The 14657-nt window shown below is 35.3% G+C and overlaps 1 protein-coding gene across 23 annotated transcripts in view; it reads left to right on the top strand.

Moving 5' to 3' along the window:
- ABI3BP (ABI family member 3 binding protein) overlaps positions 1-14657 on the top strand; it is a 135277-nt gene that overhangs the window by 39226 nt on the left and 81394 nt on the right. For 22 of the 23 annotated variants that reach the window (XM_015624997.2, XM_015624980.2, XM_015624912.2 and 19 more), the window contains exons 5-10: positions 920-1104; positions 4054-4115; positions 9028-9079; positions 9361-9423; positions 10526-10621; positions 10943-11020. In XM_015624997.2, the coding sequence (XP_015480483.1) occupies positions 920-1104; positions 4054-4115; positions 9028-9079; positions 9361-9423; positions 10526-10621; positions 10943-11020 (536 nt within the window). The remainder of the gene's footprint in view (positions 1-919; positions 1105-4053; positions 4116-9027; positions 9080-9360; positions 9424-10525; positions 10622-10942; positions 11021-14657) is intronic. The other variant, XM_015624788.2, reaches the window with a different exon arrangement.

The following is a 14657-nucleotide window of genomic DNA, read 5'->3' as shown; positions in this document are numbered from 1 at the left end:
TGAAGTAAATGCAAGATAGGTATGGATGATGGATAGAACTTATTTTTGTTATGTGTAACAATTTTCAGTAATACTTGGGTTAAGAAGTTGCCAAATCTTTCTGAGATTAGCTTTTCCAAGAAAAAGAAACCTCCACACCATTCTGGTGGTAATTCAGCACGTATATTGAAAATGAGACTGCAGTCAGCAGGGCAGTTCTTGTTCTGAAGCTCTCACCACTTCCACTGCCTTGTTTTTGGTTGGTTAACACTGCAGTCATGCTTTTTCAGGGTGGTGCTCCCTGACAGAATTGGGCAATTTCTGTAGAAATGTTTCTTAGTTTCATAATCTGTTAGTATTCATCACGTTATTGATTTAAACTGCTGAAAGTAATGTCTTGGTTTATTTTTTTTTTTGAAGTGGGGGTAATACGTAATGGGATCCCTGAATGAGGAATGTATTAAACAAACAACAGATATTACTGGTCTTCCCTGGAGAATGTTTTTGGACTAATTTTGATGGGAACACCTTTTACTGGATGGATATAGAAGATTCTGATAAATCAGTAGAGGCTTCTTGACCAGCAGACTCATGATTTAATTGACTGGCTCTGGCATAAGTCAGAATCACAGGAACTGCTTGGACAATGAGCTTACACTTTGTGGTTAGAACCTCACATACAATGGGTGTTTGTGAATAAAGAGACAGTCCTTTTGTGCTTTGTACAATACTCCTAATGTCAGAGTCTGTATGATGGGGTATATATATATATATATATATGTATGTGGAATAAATCTGGATTTTCCAATATTTAGTAACAATAAAGAGCCATAAAAAACAAGAACAATAAAACATTATTATTATTATTATTATTATTACTTCCTCACAAAAATGGTTATAGTGAATTCCTTTGTGAAGATCTATTTTTTTTTCCCCCAAGCAGATTCTACACAGTTCGCTACAGAGAAAAAGGTAAAGACAAGAAATGGGTTTTTCAGCTCTGCCCAGCTACAGAGACAGTGATTGACAACCTGAAGCCAAACACACCTTATGAATTTGGAGTTAAAGACAATGCAGAGGATAGTATTTGGAGCAAGACTTTGAACCATAAGACAGTTCTCTCAAGTAAGTATTTGACAATAGTTAATCAAATAGCTTCTGACTTTGGTAGTATTTTTTCTTCTATTGTATTATTTTAGAGAAAGCCAAGTTTTTTATTGTCTAAATGTCATCCATTATGCCCCTAAAGCATTCTTTTAGGAATTGCTGGAACTAGAAATATTTTGGTTTTCAAAAACTGCCACCTAGTCCTCTGAAAGGTGGTCTCTTGTCATTGCAAATAGAGGATCTGCTGCATGTTGGTAGAATTCTAATGGTATTTAGTACAAATGCACATCAAATGTTGAGTAAGAATGTTTATATTTCTGACTGAATTCTAAACTTTTTCCTTAAGCCATGAATGATCAAGTAATGAACTAATCCATCAATCATCATCCAACTAATCCATTTAATTCCTTCCATCAACTAGTATGAGTAATGAAAATTATTAGCATTGTTTGAATCATCTTTTACCCCTGCATTTATATTCGAGCTGGTCTTCGAGCTAGACAGGCCCTGTCCTGCCTCAATGGCCCCTTTATGACTCAAAAGCTGAATTTGAAGCTGATTTTCAATCAGAATATTATATGGATCATGTCTGAAGCATGCAGTTTTGTTTATGCTTTTGTTTGTGTTTTCATGGAGGAAGTGTATGACATCTGTGGCTGGCTGTCAGTCATATTTTAGGGTTCTCCTCTGAAGCCCCAAGACAATGCAAGAAATGTGATGTCAAATTAATCCTTGTAACATGTACTACTGAAAGAATCACTCAGGCCAGTAGAGGAAATAGGCATCAGCAGACTTTCCTTCCTTTTAGTAAAAAGAGAGGACTTAACTGAGATTATCCAATTTGATTCATTTTCCCCATGCATTTGCATAAAGGTATTTCGAAACACGATTTTGGTCAGAAGATCCTGCAAACTCCTATGCTTAGTATTTTTGGCTTGATTCGGAATGTAAAGAATGAGAATTCTTGTTAGAGAGCCTTATTCACACGAGATTTCCAGCTGACATTTAATTTGGACTTCAGTTTTGACTTGTAGGTGAGTTAAGGAGCTCAATACATTTGAGGATAAGTGAGGGGAGCAGTATGGTGGCTTGTAACACTGGCAAAGCCTTCATACTCCCTAAGAAAGGGCTTTGCTGGCCTTCACTATGAAGTACAAAGCTGTAACTTTGAAGCACCTGCCCAGTGTCCATTGAGTTGTTTTAGCAGTCCAGAATTAGAATCCATTGTTACGCCATGAGCTTAAAGAGGATAGTGGTGGTAGCCTTTTTCCAGCCTTTTTTGATTCACAAAAAGCTCTGCTTCACAGCTTTACAGATATCTTACCAAGTGGGTGTTTTCTGTTATTTTCTACATTTCAAACATCTTAAAGTCATCTGTAGAGCAAGTGGTGAAATATATTTCAGCAGTTAGAACAACAGGGAGTGATGAATGCAAAATGTTTTTAGTTTATTACTTGTTCTTGTTACTGATGAAAGCATCACCAAATTTTCTCTTTCTGTAATAATGTATTCCTAAATGGTGTTTTGTACAGACATTTTACATTTTTAATAGATCAGGAGAATCGTTCTTATAAGTTTATGGAAACCCATTGACTTTGGTTAAAAGATTATTTCTTGTAAGAGTTCATATTCCATTTCCATAAGACTTCTTTTGTCTACGGTGTAGACTTGTGTATTCAGTGGATGCTTTTGCAGCAGCTAAATCCAGGGATCTTGTGATTAACCTGCATGTCTACATTTTGGTCTACTGATAAAGAATCCTATAATTGGAAAATTGTCAGCCTTTCTAACTCAAGCCTTTCATATTTTTAGTGAATAGCAGGTAGATACAGAAAATGCGAGTTGTAAACAGAGAGTGTATATTTATAATAAATGTATAACCAGATGCCTGTAAAGTTCATCAATCAACACAAGCAGACACTTCTTTTCTGTGCTAATTTCCTGGTTTGTATGAACTCAAGTTCTCCTCCTATAGGAGAAGCATCTCAACCTAAACCAAATATCCTTCACTGTAAATGTTCTTTTTCCCTCTGAAGAATATATCAGTTACTAGAAACTGAAATTCCTTTGCAGGTTCCTGGATTTGTTGAATCCACGGGCCAAATTTTTGTTATATACTAAACATGTGGGGAGGGGTTGGGAGGAGAATCTGCTTTTAATTGATGGTTTGAGAACACATGAAAGACATGGCAAAAGCTCAGCATTTATTTAACTGATTTTTTTCAGAAGAGATGAAAGTAGCTTATTTCAGACCATCTTGCCATGTTTTTCTCATGAAGTCAGTGTGAAACTCCTGTCAGTTTTCTCTTGAATTTAGGTCAATAATAGGTTCTGTTCTTTAGAAGTATCAAACACTTTGAATGACTTTTTTCCAACTTAAATGTATCTCAGTTGATATTTCTTTACAGTTGACATTTCTTTCCTATTTCTCATCTGTTTTGGATGGAATTTGAAAAAAATATGACAACATGTAGCTTGACTCTTATTTGCACACCTGTTGTTGCACAAGCAGTGCAACAAGATGCAAGATGGAAGATACAGAGAAAGTTTGAAACATCATGCTAGAATAAATAGATGCTGAACAGAACTCTTTCCTGACTTACTCAACAGCTGCATCACAAAAAACTTCTAATACTTAGAAACTCAGAGGAAAAACCTAAAAGAAAAAAATTCACAGTTTTAACCTGAGGGTTTGTTCATACACTGAGATAAACAAAACCATAAACAAAACAAGAACACATTTAATTTCCTTGGTGTCAAAATGTGAATAGAAGGCCTTGCATATGTGTTAATGGATCTGGAGACACAGGACAAAAATATTTTTTCCATTATGTGTTTTTATACAGGTTTTAATTAAGCCTCTTTACTTTCCTAGCTGAAGAAAAAAGTGAATAAAGTTGGTTTGGTTTGCTTTGGACAAAACAAAAAATTAATTCTGTGCATTTATTTATCTTTCTGTCAAAACAGGTAAAAAAGTAAATGGACAAATCCAGAATATGTACAAGTTGGTACCCAATTCCCAAACACAGGTATGCAAAACAGTCTCTTTTTTTACCTGATTATTTTCTATATGATCAAATTTTTTATTCCCTATTACTCTTCAGTGAGACATTATCAAGGCCACAGACTCCCAATATAGAAAACAATTTCTTAAATGCACTGTATGGAAAATGTTTATATGTGTTGTTGGACAAAATAATTGAGAACTGTAGCTGAGATGATTACATACACTTATTCCAACCTATCAAAGATTAATTTGATAGTTTCCATGTGTAAATTCCAAACTTAAAAGTTGCTTATTCCTTTATAGAAGTCAGGTTTGTTAACCTGTGATATTTGCTGTGATCAGTTAACTTTGGGATAACTTGGTGAAGTGATTTTATAGAATAATTTTGTATACACTCAGGTCCTCTAAATGTGTCATCCCACTGAGTTCAGTAATAGCTCCCATATGTGAGGCTAGTGTTTGCAAAACCAGAGGAAGCTGGAAAGAGCAAGTTTGCTAGGCTACCCATTAAATCCTTTTATGTGGCATGGTAGAATTTTTACCATTTCATTAAAAAATAATTGATGATTTTTATAAATAAATAAAGTTTTTTTTTTTCCCTCACCTGACTTCTTCCATAAATGTTCTCAAACAAGCATGGATGGATTTCATTTGTTTATGGATTCATGTACCCAGATACTTTTTTCTTCCAAGAGCTGAAGCAGAAATTTAGGCTTTCTAGAGCGAACCAGCTAGTGGGTTTTAATACAATGAAAAATAGACATATTAGTCACAACTTCTGAGCATTACCAGTTCTACCATGAGATTAAATTGGTTTCTTTATATTTCCTTTCCTTGTCTTTTCATCAAAGTGCAAGTTTCAGCATCTAATCTTCTGGAGGATTTTTTTTTTAACTCCCCTAGAAAAGCTGTAGAAAGCCTTCTAACTTTAGAGATTCTAGAGGTTTAAATAATGAGTGTTAATTATTACAAGAAAATAACTCATTCTTCATAATTATTTTCTGTCTCAGATTTTCTCAATGTTTTTATGGTAGGAAATGGCGATGTATGGCTTCTTGTTGTTTTTTTTTCATATTTCAGAATATTATAAATGGTCTGTAATTATCAGACCTGGAATTCCTTTGGGAATCAAACCATAATTCATTGAATACATTTTCTTCTAGGATTAATTAGGTATGCACAGAATCATAGAATCAATGAGGTTGGAAAAGATCTTTAAGTTCCTCCAGTCCAACTGCTAACCCAGCACCATCACCATGTTTACCATTAAACCATGTTCTCAAGTGCTCTACTCACATATTTTTTAACACTTCCAGGCATGATGACTCCACCATTTCCCTGGGCAGCCACTTCCAGTGCATGACACCCCTTTATGTGAAAATGAATTTTCCAAATATCTGATCTAAACCTCCACAGTGCAACTTGAGTCTGTGCCCATTCATTTAGGGCAGTAATACTTCAATTACTGCATTACATATAGAATTAGATTGGTATAAGTCTTATATTATTGGAAATATACTTTTGCCTTGCTTTCATGAGAAAATGTTTTATTTTGTGAGTAATATGAATCCAGTTGGTTAGATATTCAGGAGGGTGTTTATCACATTATGTTGATGAAGTCAATTTTACTGTTCTTCCCTGTGGTCCTACAAGCATATTTAAAGTTACACAGCCTAAGATCAGGTAATTAATTTTGGGATATGGAGTGCAAGCTGAGTTCCTTTGATCCTCTTAGCAAACCCTGTGTGCCAGATCCCTGACTGTTACGCTGCTTCTGTGCAAGTAGGGATTCTATTTATGGGGGAGAAGTCCTGAGAAAGTGAGCTAAAACAGTTCTCCAAATATTTGCACAGCTCAAGTATGAAAGGAGGACTAGAGCCAACATCTAGTCTTTTTGTGATCTTCACAGGGCTCAGCTCCAGAGCAGTACTGCTTTATCACCCTCTGCAGAAATATCATGAAAACATACCATAGATTATTCTAAAACTTCTCTTATCATTCTTGCTTTAGCGGTGCAGAAAGCCAAAAAAGCAGATAGCTCACGTTGTTCCTTCAGTTTCCGCAGCAGTAGGTGGGGTATGTTTCAGTGGCGTGATCGGATCATTGATGCAAAGCCAGACTGAGTGTTATTTAGGCCAAATTTGTTTGTGCTTTATTTTGCTCCAAAGACACAACTGACTCATAACATGGTCCTAGCTCTTCTCTGTAGGACATTTTTAAAGGCTGTTTATTAGAACAACAGTACCAACCCATCTAGTCATTCTGCCCTTTCAACATCAGGCGCATATCATCTTGTGTTTCTTTTGGCAGTTTCATCCTTCAAGTTTGTCTAAGCTCCTGGGGCTGTGTGAGCCACAAGTAATGACAGTGGAAGAAAAAGAGTGCTCTAGAAATGGTCATTCTTCTTCCCTTCATAAACAATGGGTAGTGGTAGGGCAGAGAAAATGCAGTACAAATTTATTTCCTCTTCTGTCTGGTTAAGTTTCTCTGATTTCATAATGTCGGCCTGGAAGGTGGGGTCCTCCCCAGTTTTTCCAGACAAAAAGGACACTTAGCCTCTACCATTTGTTAAACTCTAGAAGTAAACATTTCTGCTCTTCAAAACTTTATTCAGCCCAGACTGACCATGATCCTTCCTTGAGGAGTCTCTTACATGCATGCCAGTTTGTGTTGCCTTTTTGAAGTATCAGAATAGAAAGAAAGAAAAGGTGTCTCTTAAAGTAATGTTGCCATGTGCTGTTTCACAGAACATTTGAGATTTGCAGTCCTGTGAGTATATGCTGTATATATATGGTAAAAAGTGAGATGTCTGACCTATGGTATAGTTTACATCCCTAATTTTCCTCTGAAAATAAGGAATATTATTTGTCATCTTCTTTCATGATGGCAACAGTTGTTTCAATAACAAACATTCCAAATGCCTAAATGTTTTATATTCCCTGTCTGAAAAATATGATTGATAGTGCCATTTCTACAGATGATGGGCTGATGTTTCCAAAATAGTTTGTATAAGTAGAAAATATTTCTACCCCTAGGAATATCTAAATTAGTCACTTTGTGGAAAATGAGAAGAAAGCTTTGACAACATGGGTGGATTTCAAGTGCAGCAGCTGCAGATTTGCAGTCTAATTATAGCAGCATTATTTATTTATAATATATTTATTTATATTTATTTATAATATATTTATACTATTTTGAGCAGTCTAATTATAGCAGTTGGGGAACATGGATTTCATGTCAATCATCCATTCTAGAGTGAAAAACTACATTTTAAATGTATTTGGTATTTTTGTATTGCTGTCATTGTAGCCATGCATTATTATTCAACAGAGAAAGAATGCTCTTGTGACTAAAAGAACCATTTACTAGTAAAAGAGCTGATAGTAACTATGATTACAAGTTCTACAACAGAGGTTACACAAATGCTCTCTACAACATCAGAGCTGTTTATTTGATTGTAAGGCTTCTGATGAGAAATACAATAAAATGAACACCTTATTCTAACAAATGCACTCAATCCCATTTTTTAATCACACGAATAAGAGGGCTACTTCAAAAGCAGATCATCTGCAACACCATTTTTTCACTAGAAAACAAAATGGAAATGTAAAAAAGGAAAAATAAAGAAGGAAGATTATTTCTATTCTCATATAATGGCAGTGATTGAAATCTCCACTGAATTTAAGACCATGTTCACACCAATGCAATACTGTTATTGGGTGGCAGACAGTAATGGCTTTCATAGAATAAGTAGCCTCCATCCATTTCCCCAAGGAAAGGTCCATCTTACTTGTGGAGATTGGTCTTCACCCAGCTTAAACTTTGGTATGTTTAAAGTGTACCCAATCACTGTTTTTAAAGCTTTTCAGAAGTATTTAGAATAGAACAAAAATAGCTATCCTTAGGTAAATGGTTAGCACTTTGTCGTCAAATGCTGACTTTTCATGCAAGTGTTCTTTCACATGAAGTAGACCAGCTGTCATGAAGGGCAAAATTAACATTATCTGATTCTGATTTGAACAGAATGTGTTTAGCATGGAAGGTGATTGTCAGAGTTATTTTCTTTCTTGTAATTCAAATATAACTAAAAAAATTCTCCTTTTAATATATATAGCATTTTTATTTTGTTAGCATTGCAGTCACTCATCGCTTGAGTGTATTACTGAGCTTTCAGAATTTGTTCATAATTCTTATGTTTTCTTTTAGTAACTTTGGGGTCCATTCATGTATTCCTTTTTTATTAGTGGAATCAATATAATCAGATATTCACATTTAGGCAAGAGGTAATTTGGGTCAAAGAGAAATGAACAGCATAAAAGTCCAAGTATTTAGCATAAAAATGTAAGACTCATGTGGGGTGGCTGACCACTTGTGATTTGGAAACAATGCCACTATAAATAAATAAAATTATTCTGAGCTAATCTACTTTAATCAGGCTGTGTACCCAAGAGTGATGATGGTTGACAAATGTGCACCTGATTCTGGAATAGTCTGTGCTCTAAATATGGTATTCCTGAGAATATATTTGTGTCCTGTGACCAAATAGTAATTGCATATGTTTGAGGTGTTTTGCTGTAGTTAAATTTCAGCTTTTCTCAAGCATTCTGGACTACACCTCAGTGAGTGCTCCAGATATCCTTAAGAGAAGAAAGAATTGGGGTTTCCTAAGATGTCAAATATTGTGGTTTTAATAAGTAAAACATCTCAAGCTGGCAGAAGGAGATCAAAATGTGATATTACCACATTAGCCTGTGGGAACTGAAGCAATAGCACAGCCACCAGGGACCAGGGCCAGATTCATATCCAGTGTTAACTTGGGACAGGCGTGGTATTGGATTAGAACCCTCTCTTTTTATTACTCCGTTCAATTACTATTATGGCAGTTATCCCAAGGTGCTACTTTTATCTTTTTCTTCTTTCTCTTTTTTTTTCAGATTATATTTAGTGATAATAAGAAGTTGGTCCCTGTCACAATAATCAAACAAAGTAAGTTTGTGTATTTTTAAAAATTTATTCTTATGCACTGCAGGAGTAATTTGAGATTAAAATGAGTGTCAGGGCAATGGGATGTCCTGCAGCTGGCCCTACAATAACATAAGCATAGAATGCCAGTTTCACAAAATTGATAAAAAGATTAGGATGGTGTCCTCATCTGAAAATATTGAGGAAAGCTTTTTAGAATGCTGAGGTTTGTTTCAGGTGTTATTTCTTATTTCTTTTTTTTTTTTTTTAAATTGCATTCTAACATCCCTGTGTTGTCTCCACAGTTATTCAAAACCGGACACAGTCAAAAGCACCAGATAGTTCTTCTCTCCCAGGAGCAATATTAGGTGACTAAAAGATATTTTTATCATTTCTCTTAACCCCTGTTTGCAACTTGGAATTTTGCAAATGCTTTTAATTTTCTTGAACTTAATAGTTTTTCCTTGCATATCAAAGGGTATTTTGCAGCTGGTGCAGAATTTGTTCCGTTTTATGGTGGTACAGATGGCTTATGAATGTTGTTAAATGTTTTTAAAGCTTAAGTGATATAGATTCATTTTATTGTCATTGTATTAAAAAGAAAACACTGCTACTGTTGAAGCCAAGGAGTTGTTTCATAGTTCAAATGAAGTTCTATGGCAAAGATCTCATTGAGATGGGGGATTGTTCTTACTGGGCTTTTAAGGTAGCAGTAACATCAAATGCTGACTTCATCATAACATCAAATGACAGCAATATCACATCTACAGTCAAAACCCTGATATATTAAACTACAGAAATCTTGCCAGTGATAATTTGATGTCAGACCTCAGGGCATTTCTGTTTCCCTCCAAGCCATTCAGTTTCATGCTTTATGCTCTTGTTTCACCTACAAGAATATGCAATACTGGCTTAGAACATAAAACCAGGGGAAGTCTGTCATGTCGTGCACAGTGTGGTGAGCTACTGGTCTGCCTGAAATTGCCATGAAAGGCTCACTGCATCATGTACCTTGTGACCAATTTATTCCTGGATTTACTGTTTAGTCCTTTATTTATGGAAATATTTTATATGACTGCATAAGTTTGGCTTAAGTTTTCTTTGTGTGGGTTTCAGTGTGTTGATGTGAGTCAAACACACACATACTCACCCTGCCTGGTGTTGAGCCTACTTGGCCCACCAGACAGAATCTGTCCCAGTATCTGTAATGCTGCAGTATTCCAGGGTTGTGTGTTCCAGTATTGAATAGTTTCCAACTTTGATAAATCATGAAATGGTGGAGATAGAAGGAGGGGTATAAAGAGGAAATTGCACTAAGTGGAAGAGATAATTACGGGATAGAACAAACTCATTTTCCAGATATTCAGAATAAACTCCCAGTGGTTCAGTAGTAGTTGCTCACACATCTCAGAGAGCAGGCTATGTGCTTTCATGTCTTCTGGAATTAATGGCACACATCTTTCTCTGCAGTGCACCTTATTGTTCCAGGTCTCAATGAAAGCCAGCAGAAACTTCCTCCTCTCCTGACAATAGATGACATACCTCAAGCATCCAGGAAAAAACTGGGTAAGCAGAAATGCTAGACTAATGAAAAATGCTGAAAACCATTTTGCACTGTGAAAATCATTATTCATAGATCATTAAATCCTTGCTATATATTTTATTTTTAAAGTATCTTTTAATAAACAAAACAAAACCAAAAATGCATGTGTTTAACATCGCTTGTAGTGATTGTGCAGTGGAAGTTCACTGGGTCCAAAGGTACTCAGCTGTCCACATTTATCCATGTTGGCTTACTTAGTCAAACTAAAGTGGGACAGAAATAAATCTGTGGTCAAAGAGAGCAGATACATCTTTGTAATTACTCTCTAATGTCTGTTCTTTTAGCTAAGAATGAAACTGGAGTATGGCCTGCTGAATCCAAAACACCAGAAGTTCAAGAAATCTCCCCACAGTCCCTTCCAGGTAATGAAAATTCTGTTTTTAGAAACTCTGTGGAATATCTTTGCCAAATATATAAACTAAAATTAAATCCATCTTTGTGCTGCTTAATCTACAGTTAAAATAGTAGTTGGAAAACCAGAGGATAGTGGCTGAATTAGCAAGGAGTGGTAATGTGGATAAAAATTTGAATCTAATTTTGGACAAAAGTTTACATCAGGTGATATAATAGTTAGGTTTATAGAAGTACTTAGAATTAATTTCATTTGTGGCGTGGTGGATGCCTTGAAATTATGAAAAATGACAAAATGAGGTTTTTTGTGTAACACAGATGACTTTATAAATTTGTATTACAAGTTCAGACATATGTATTAGCATTTTCAGTCTGGTGTGGGGAGGAGGCTTGGAAAGAGCTGAATTCAAAGAGTCAAATAATGAAGATTAACTTTACATCTACATTTCAGAATTGCTTAAGAAGGCATATGCCTGTCTTCATTTTCTATAGTCTGGCTCTAATCCTGTAACTGAGTCTGAAGTCTTGGTTCTGCTGTCACAAGAGACAATAGCTGGCTTCTGCCAATTTCTTTGCTGAAAGGAAAAAGGGATGCTTGAAAAGTGGCAAGAATTTAAAATTAAAAAGGTATTTGAGGGAACAATGATGACCCAAGGTTTGCTTTGGTTTGGTATAGACATTTTATGTGATCTTGCTGGCATTACTCATTTCTATCTATCAAGTCTTTCCTGGCTGGCTGAAGTGGTATTACATGTGGTTTCTTTGACATCACACAATTCAGGCAGATACTGCCTGAATATTAATTAATTAAATATTATTTATTAAATATAAATATCATATATATATATTATTTATTTTATTATATTATTATATTATTATTTTATTCCTTAAGTATATAAAAAATGCTATACTTAACTTCATCATACCATCTTAATCTTTAAAAAAACCAAAAAAACCCAAACAGAATAAAAAACCCTCCCAAAAATACACAGAGAATTAAAAAGATGTAAAGAAATGCAGCAAAATCATGTTATTGACAATAATCTTTCAGACTAACCCTTTTTCCTTCTGTGAAGATGTTAGAACTTTATTTTCTACTCAATAGATTAATATATTTGCCAAATTCTACTTTAAACTATTCCTTCCTTTCTACAAAACCTAGATGGCTCTTTTCTGTTCATCCTAAATATTAAGAGGAGAAAAAAAATTATGCCTCTTCACACGAACTTATTATCAAAGGATGCATTGAAAATGTGTGGATCCTTTTTAGAAAGCTGTAAGGAGTCTTTTTAGGTTGTTTGATTAGTTTGCTTTGATTGGTTTGCTTTTGATTTGCTTTCTCTTACAGTTCAAGTTCTCTTGTGGAATTAAATTTTTTTACTAGATTATTTACCTTGTTTAAGTAACTGCTATTTAAGAACTGGAAATATGGAAGCACATTTTCTGGAAATTTGCCTTTTGTGAAAGGGAGAACTGAATACATTTTATGTGGTTGGTTCCCCATCAGAATCCATGTCCTCAAATCCCAGCCCTGAAGTTTGCACTCATCTAATGAAAATGTATCATTGATGAGATGTATTGGTCAGTCATCTAAAGAGTGTGAAATGTGGCAGCTGGGGAGGAGAGCATTGGTCCATTCACTTCCTTTCCTTTGTGTTCTGTAATTATATTTATGTACCAGCATGTAGAATTTCTAACCATAAATAATGTCATATCCTGACATGGCACAGAATTGCATGTTTATGAAGTTGGAGAGTGTTTTATTATGCTGGTAATAACTGGCAAGTAGTGCCTCTCCTTGCATCAATTTAGTTACAATTTGTTACAACTAAACAAATTCTTACTGCTCTCACATCAATAGTTACTTACTGAAATATTTAGAATAATTTTCCTCTTCCATTTCAAGCTTCCTTTGTGGCTTCTGTGGCTTTTTTCCCTGTGGTGACCATTCCTTTCAGATATTATTTGTTGATCTCAACACCAGTGCTTCATGTTAGAGTATATTACACTCCATTATGGTTACAGTATTTCAGTTAAAGAGAGGAAAAAAAAAAAAAAAAGAAGTCAGGAAACAGGGAAGTGAAAGTGAATCCTTTAAAAGAAAAATGTTCTTCGAGTGTAATTCTATCTTGCCATGGCATATGAAAAAATAACTTGTCTGGCTAAAATGCTTTATTATTCTTTTATGAGTAACTTAGGTGAGAGATCTGAGCACCAACCCTTTGCAAGGGTTGCATTTAAAAGACAGTTTAGTATGTAGACATAATTAATTGAGTTTAGCAATAGGATCTACCTCATCATATTTCATTCAGACATTGCTATTTGAAAAATCATACTGGCTTCTTTGAGTGAGGCATAATAATTATTTGCTGTGGAAGATTTAAGGACTGGTGCCAGACTGGCAACAGAACAGTGATTTAGAAGGAGCTCTGTGCTGCAGCAGCTCTTGTGTCATCAGCCATGCTAGAAAGGAAGAAAGGAGCTCCAAGTATTTCAGCAAGCAGTCTTTCTGAAAGGCTCTGTGAGCTGGGCTGCTCTTGTAATCCACTGGCTCTTTATCAAAGGGTGTGTTCTGAGATGTGACACAGTTTAGTAACTTTTTTTTCCTGTATTTGTTCACCAGGCATCCCATCATTTTCTTAATTTCAATCCTCCACTCCCTTGGCATGCATTTCCATGGAAAGACTTGGTAGTAAGCTCTTTCATTCTTTGTTTTTGCCAGGCTTGTTACAATATTTTCCACTCAGGACTAATTTATTCTTAACACAACAGCACAAATTTCTAGTGCTTTCCTCAATCTTTGAATTGTTGTCTAATATGCCTCAAACTATGGCTACAACATTTTCTCTTCTAAATGCATCTTTCTATTAGCTTCACAGGGAAATTGGAGCTCACCAGCCCTTAGAAATATGAGCACATTTGTCTGGGAGATGAAAGAACTACTTTCTTTTATTTATTTTTTTAAACAAGCAAAAAACCACCACCACAACAACAACAAAATAAACAAAAAAAAAGAACCTAGTTATTTCATTATGTGGAGGGTTATTCTACAAATTTAATTAATTAGATTTGTGAAATATGGAATAGGCTTGAAATGAAAAGTGCCACCTGTGAATCCATTAGCTAGGATTAATGTGCAGTTGAAATAACTCCTTTGTTGTCATGTTTCTCAAGTTCTGCTCCTTCTGTCCTCCTTCTGCCCCCTGAAGAATTCCGTTTGTGCTCACAGGGTATAGCAGGAATGAGATTAATGCTTTCATCAGAATGTCTTAATTCCAGATGTAGATGAAAAGAGGGTCGAGAGAAATTAGAGGAAAGAGTTTAAGAAGCATTGCTGAGGTGCATTCTTGCTGTATTCCATGCTGTGATGATAAAGCAACTTGGCTGTGTTCATGTTTTACTTTATAGGTAGCCTGGAACAAGTGCAATAGGCCTAGCTTGCCTGCTGCCCTGGAATAGTCAGAGGCATTTCCCTTTCCTCTGCTTTAGCTTTCAGAGCCCAAACTTTCTTCTTCCTGTATCTTCTTCAACAAAAATGTCTCTTATTTTCATGTCATCCCTACCATGTTTTGAGCAAAATGGAGAGCTTGGTTTTGTTCTAATTCTAGGTATGCTTTATCTTGTTCCACTTGCTCAGATAAGACACAT

This window comes from Parus major, chromosome 1 (genome assembly GCF_001522545.3).
Source record: "Parus major isolate Abel chromosome 1, Parus_major1.1, whole genome shotgun sequence".
Lineage (NCBI taxonomy): Eukaryota > Metazoa > Chordata > Aves > Passeriformes > Paridae > Parus > Parus major.
The sequence above is the reverse complement of the archived record's forward strand: the minus strand, read 5'-3'. Positions and strand labels throughout refer to the sequence as shown.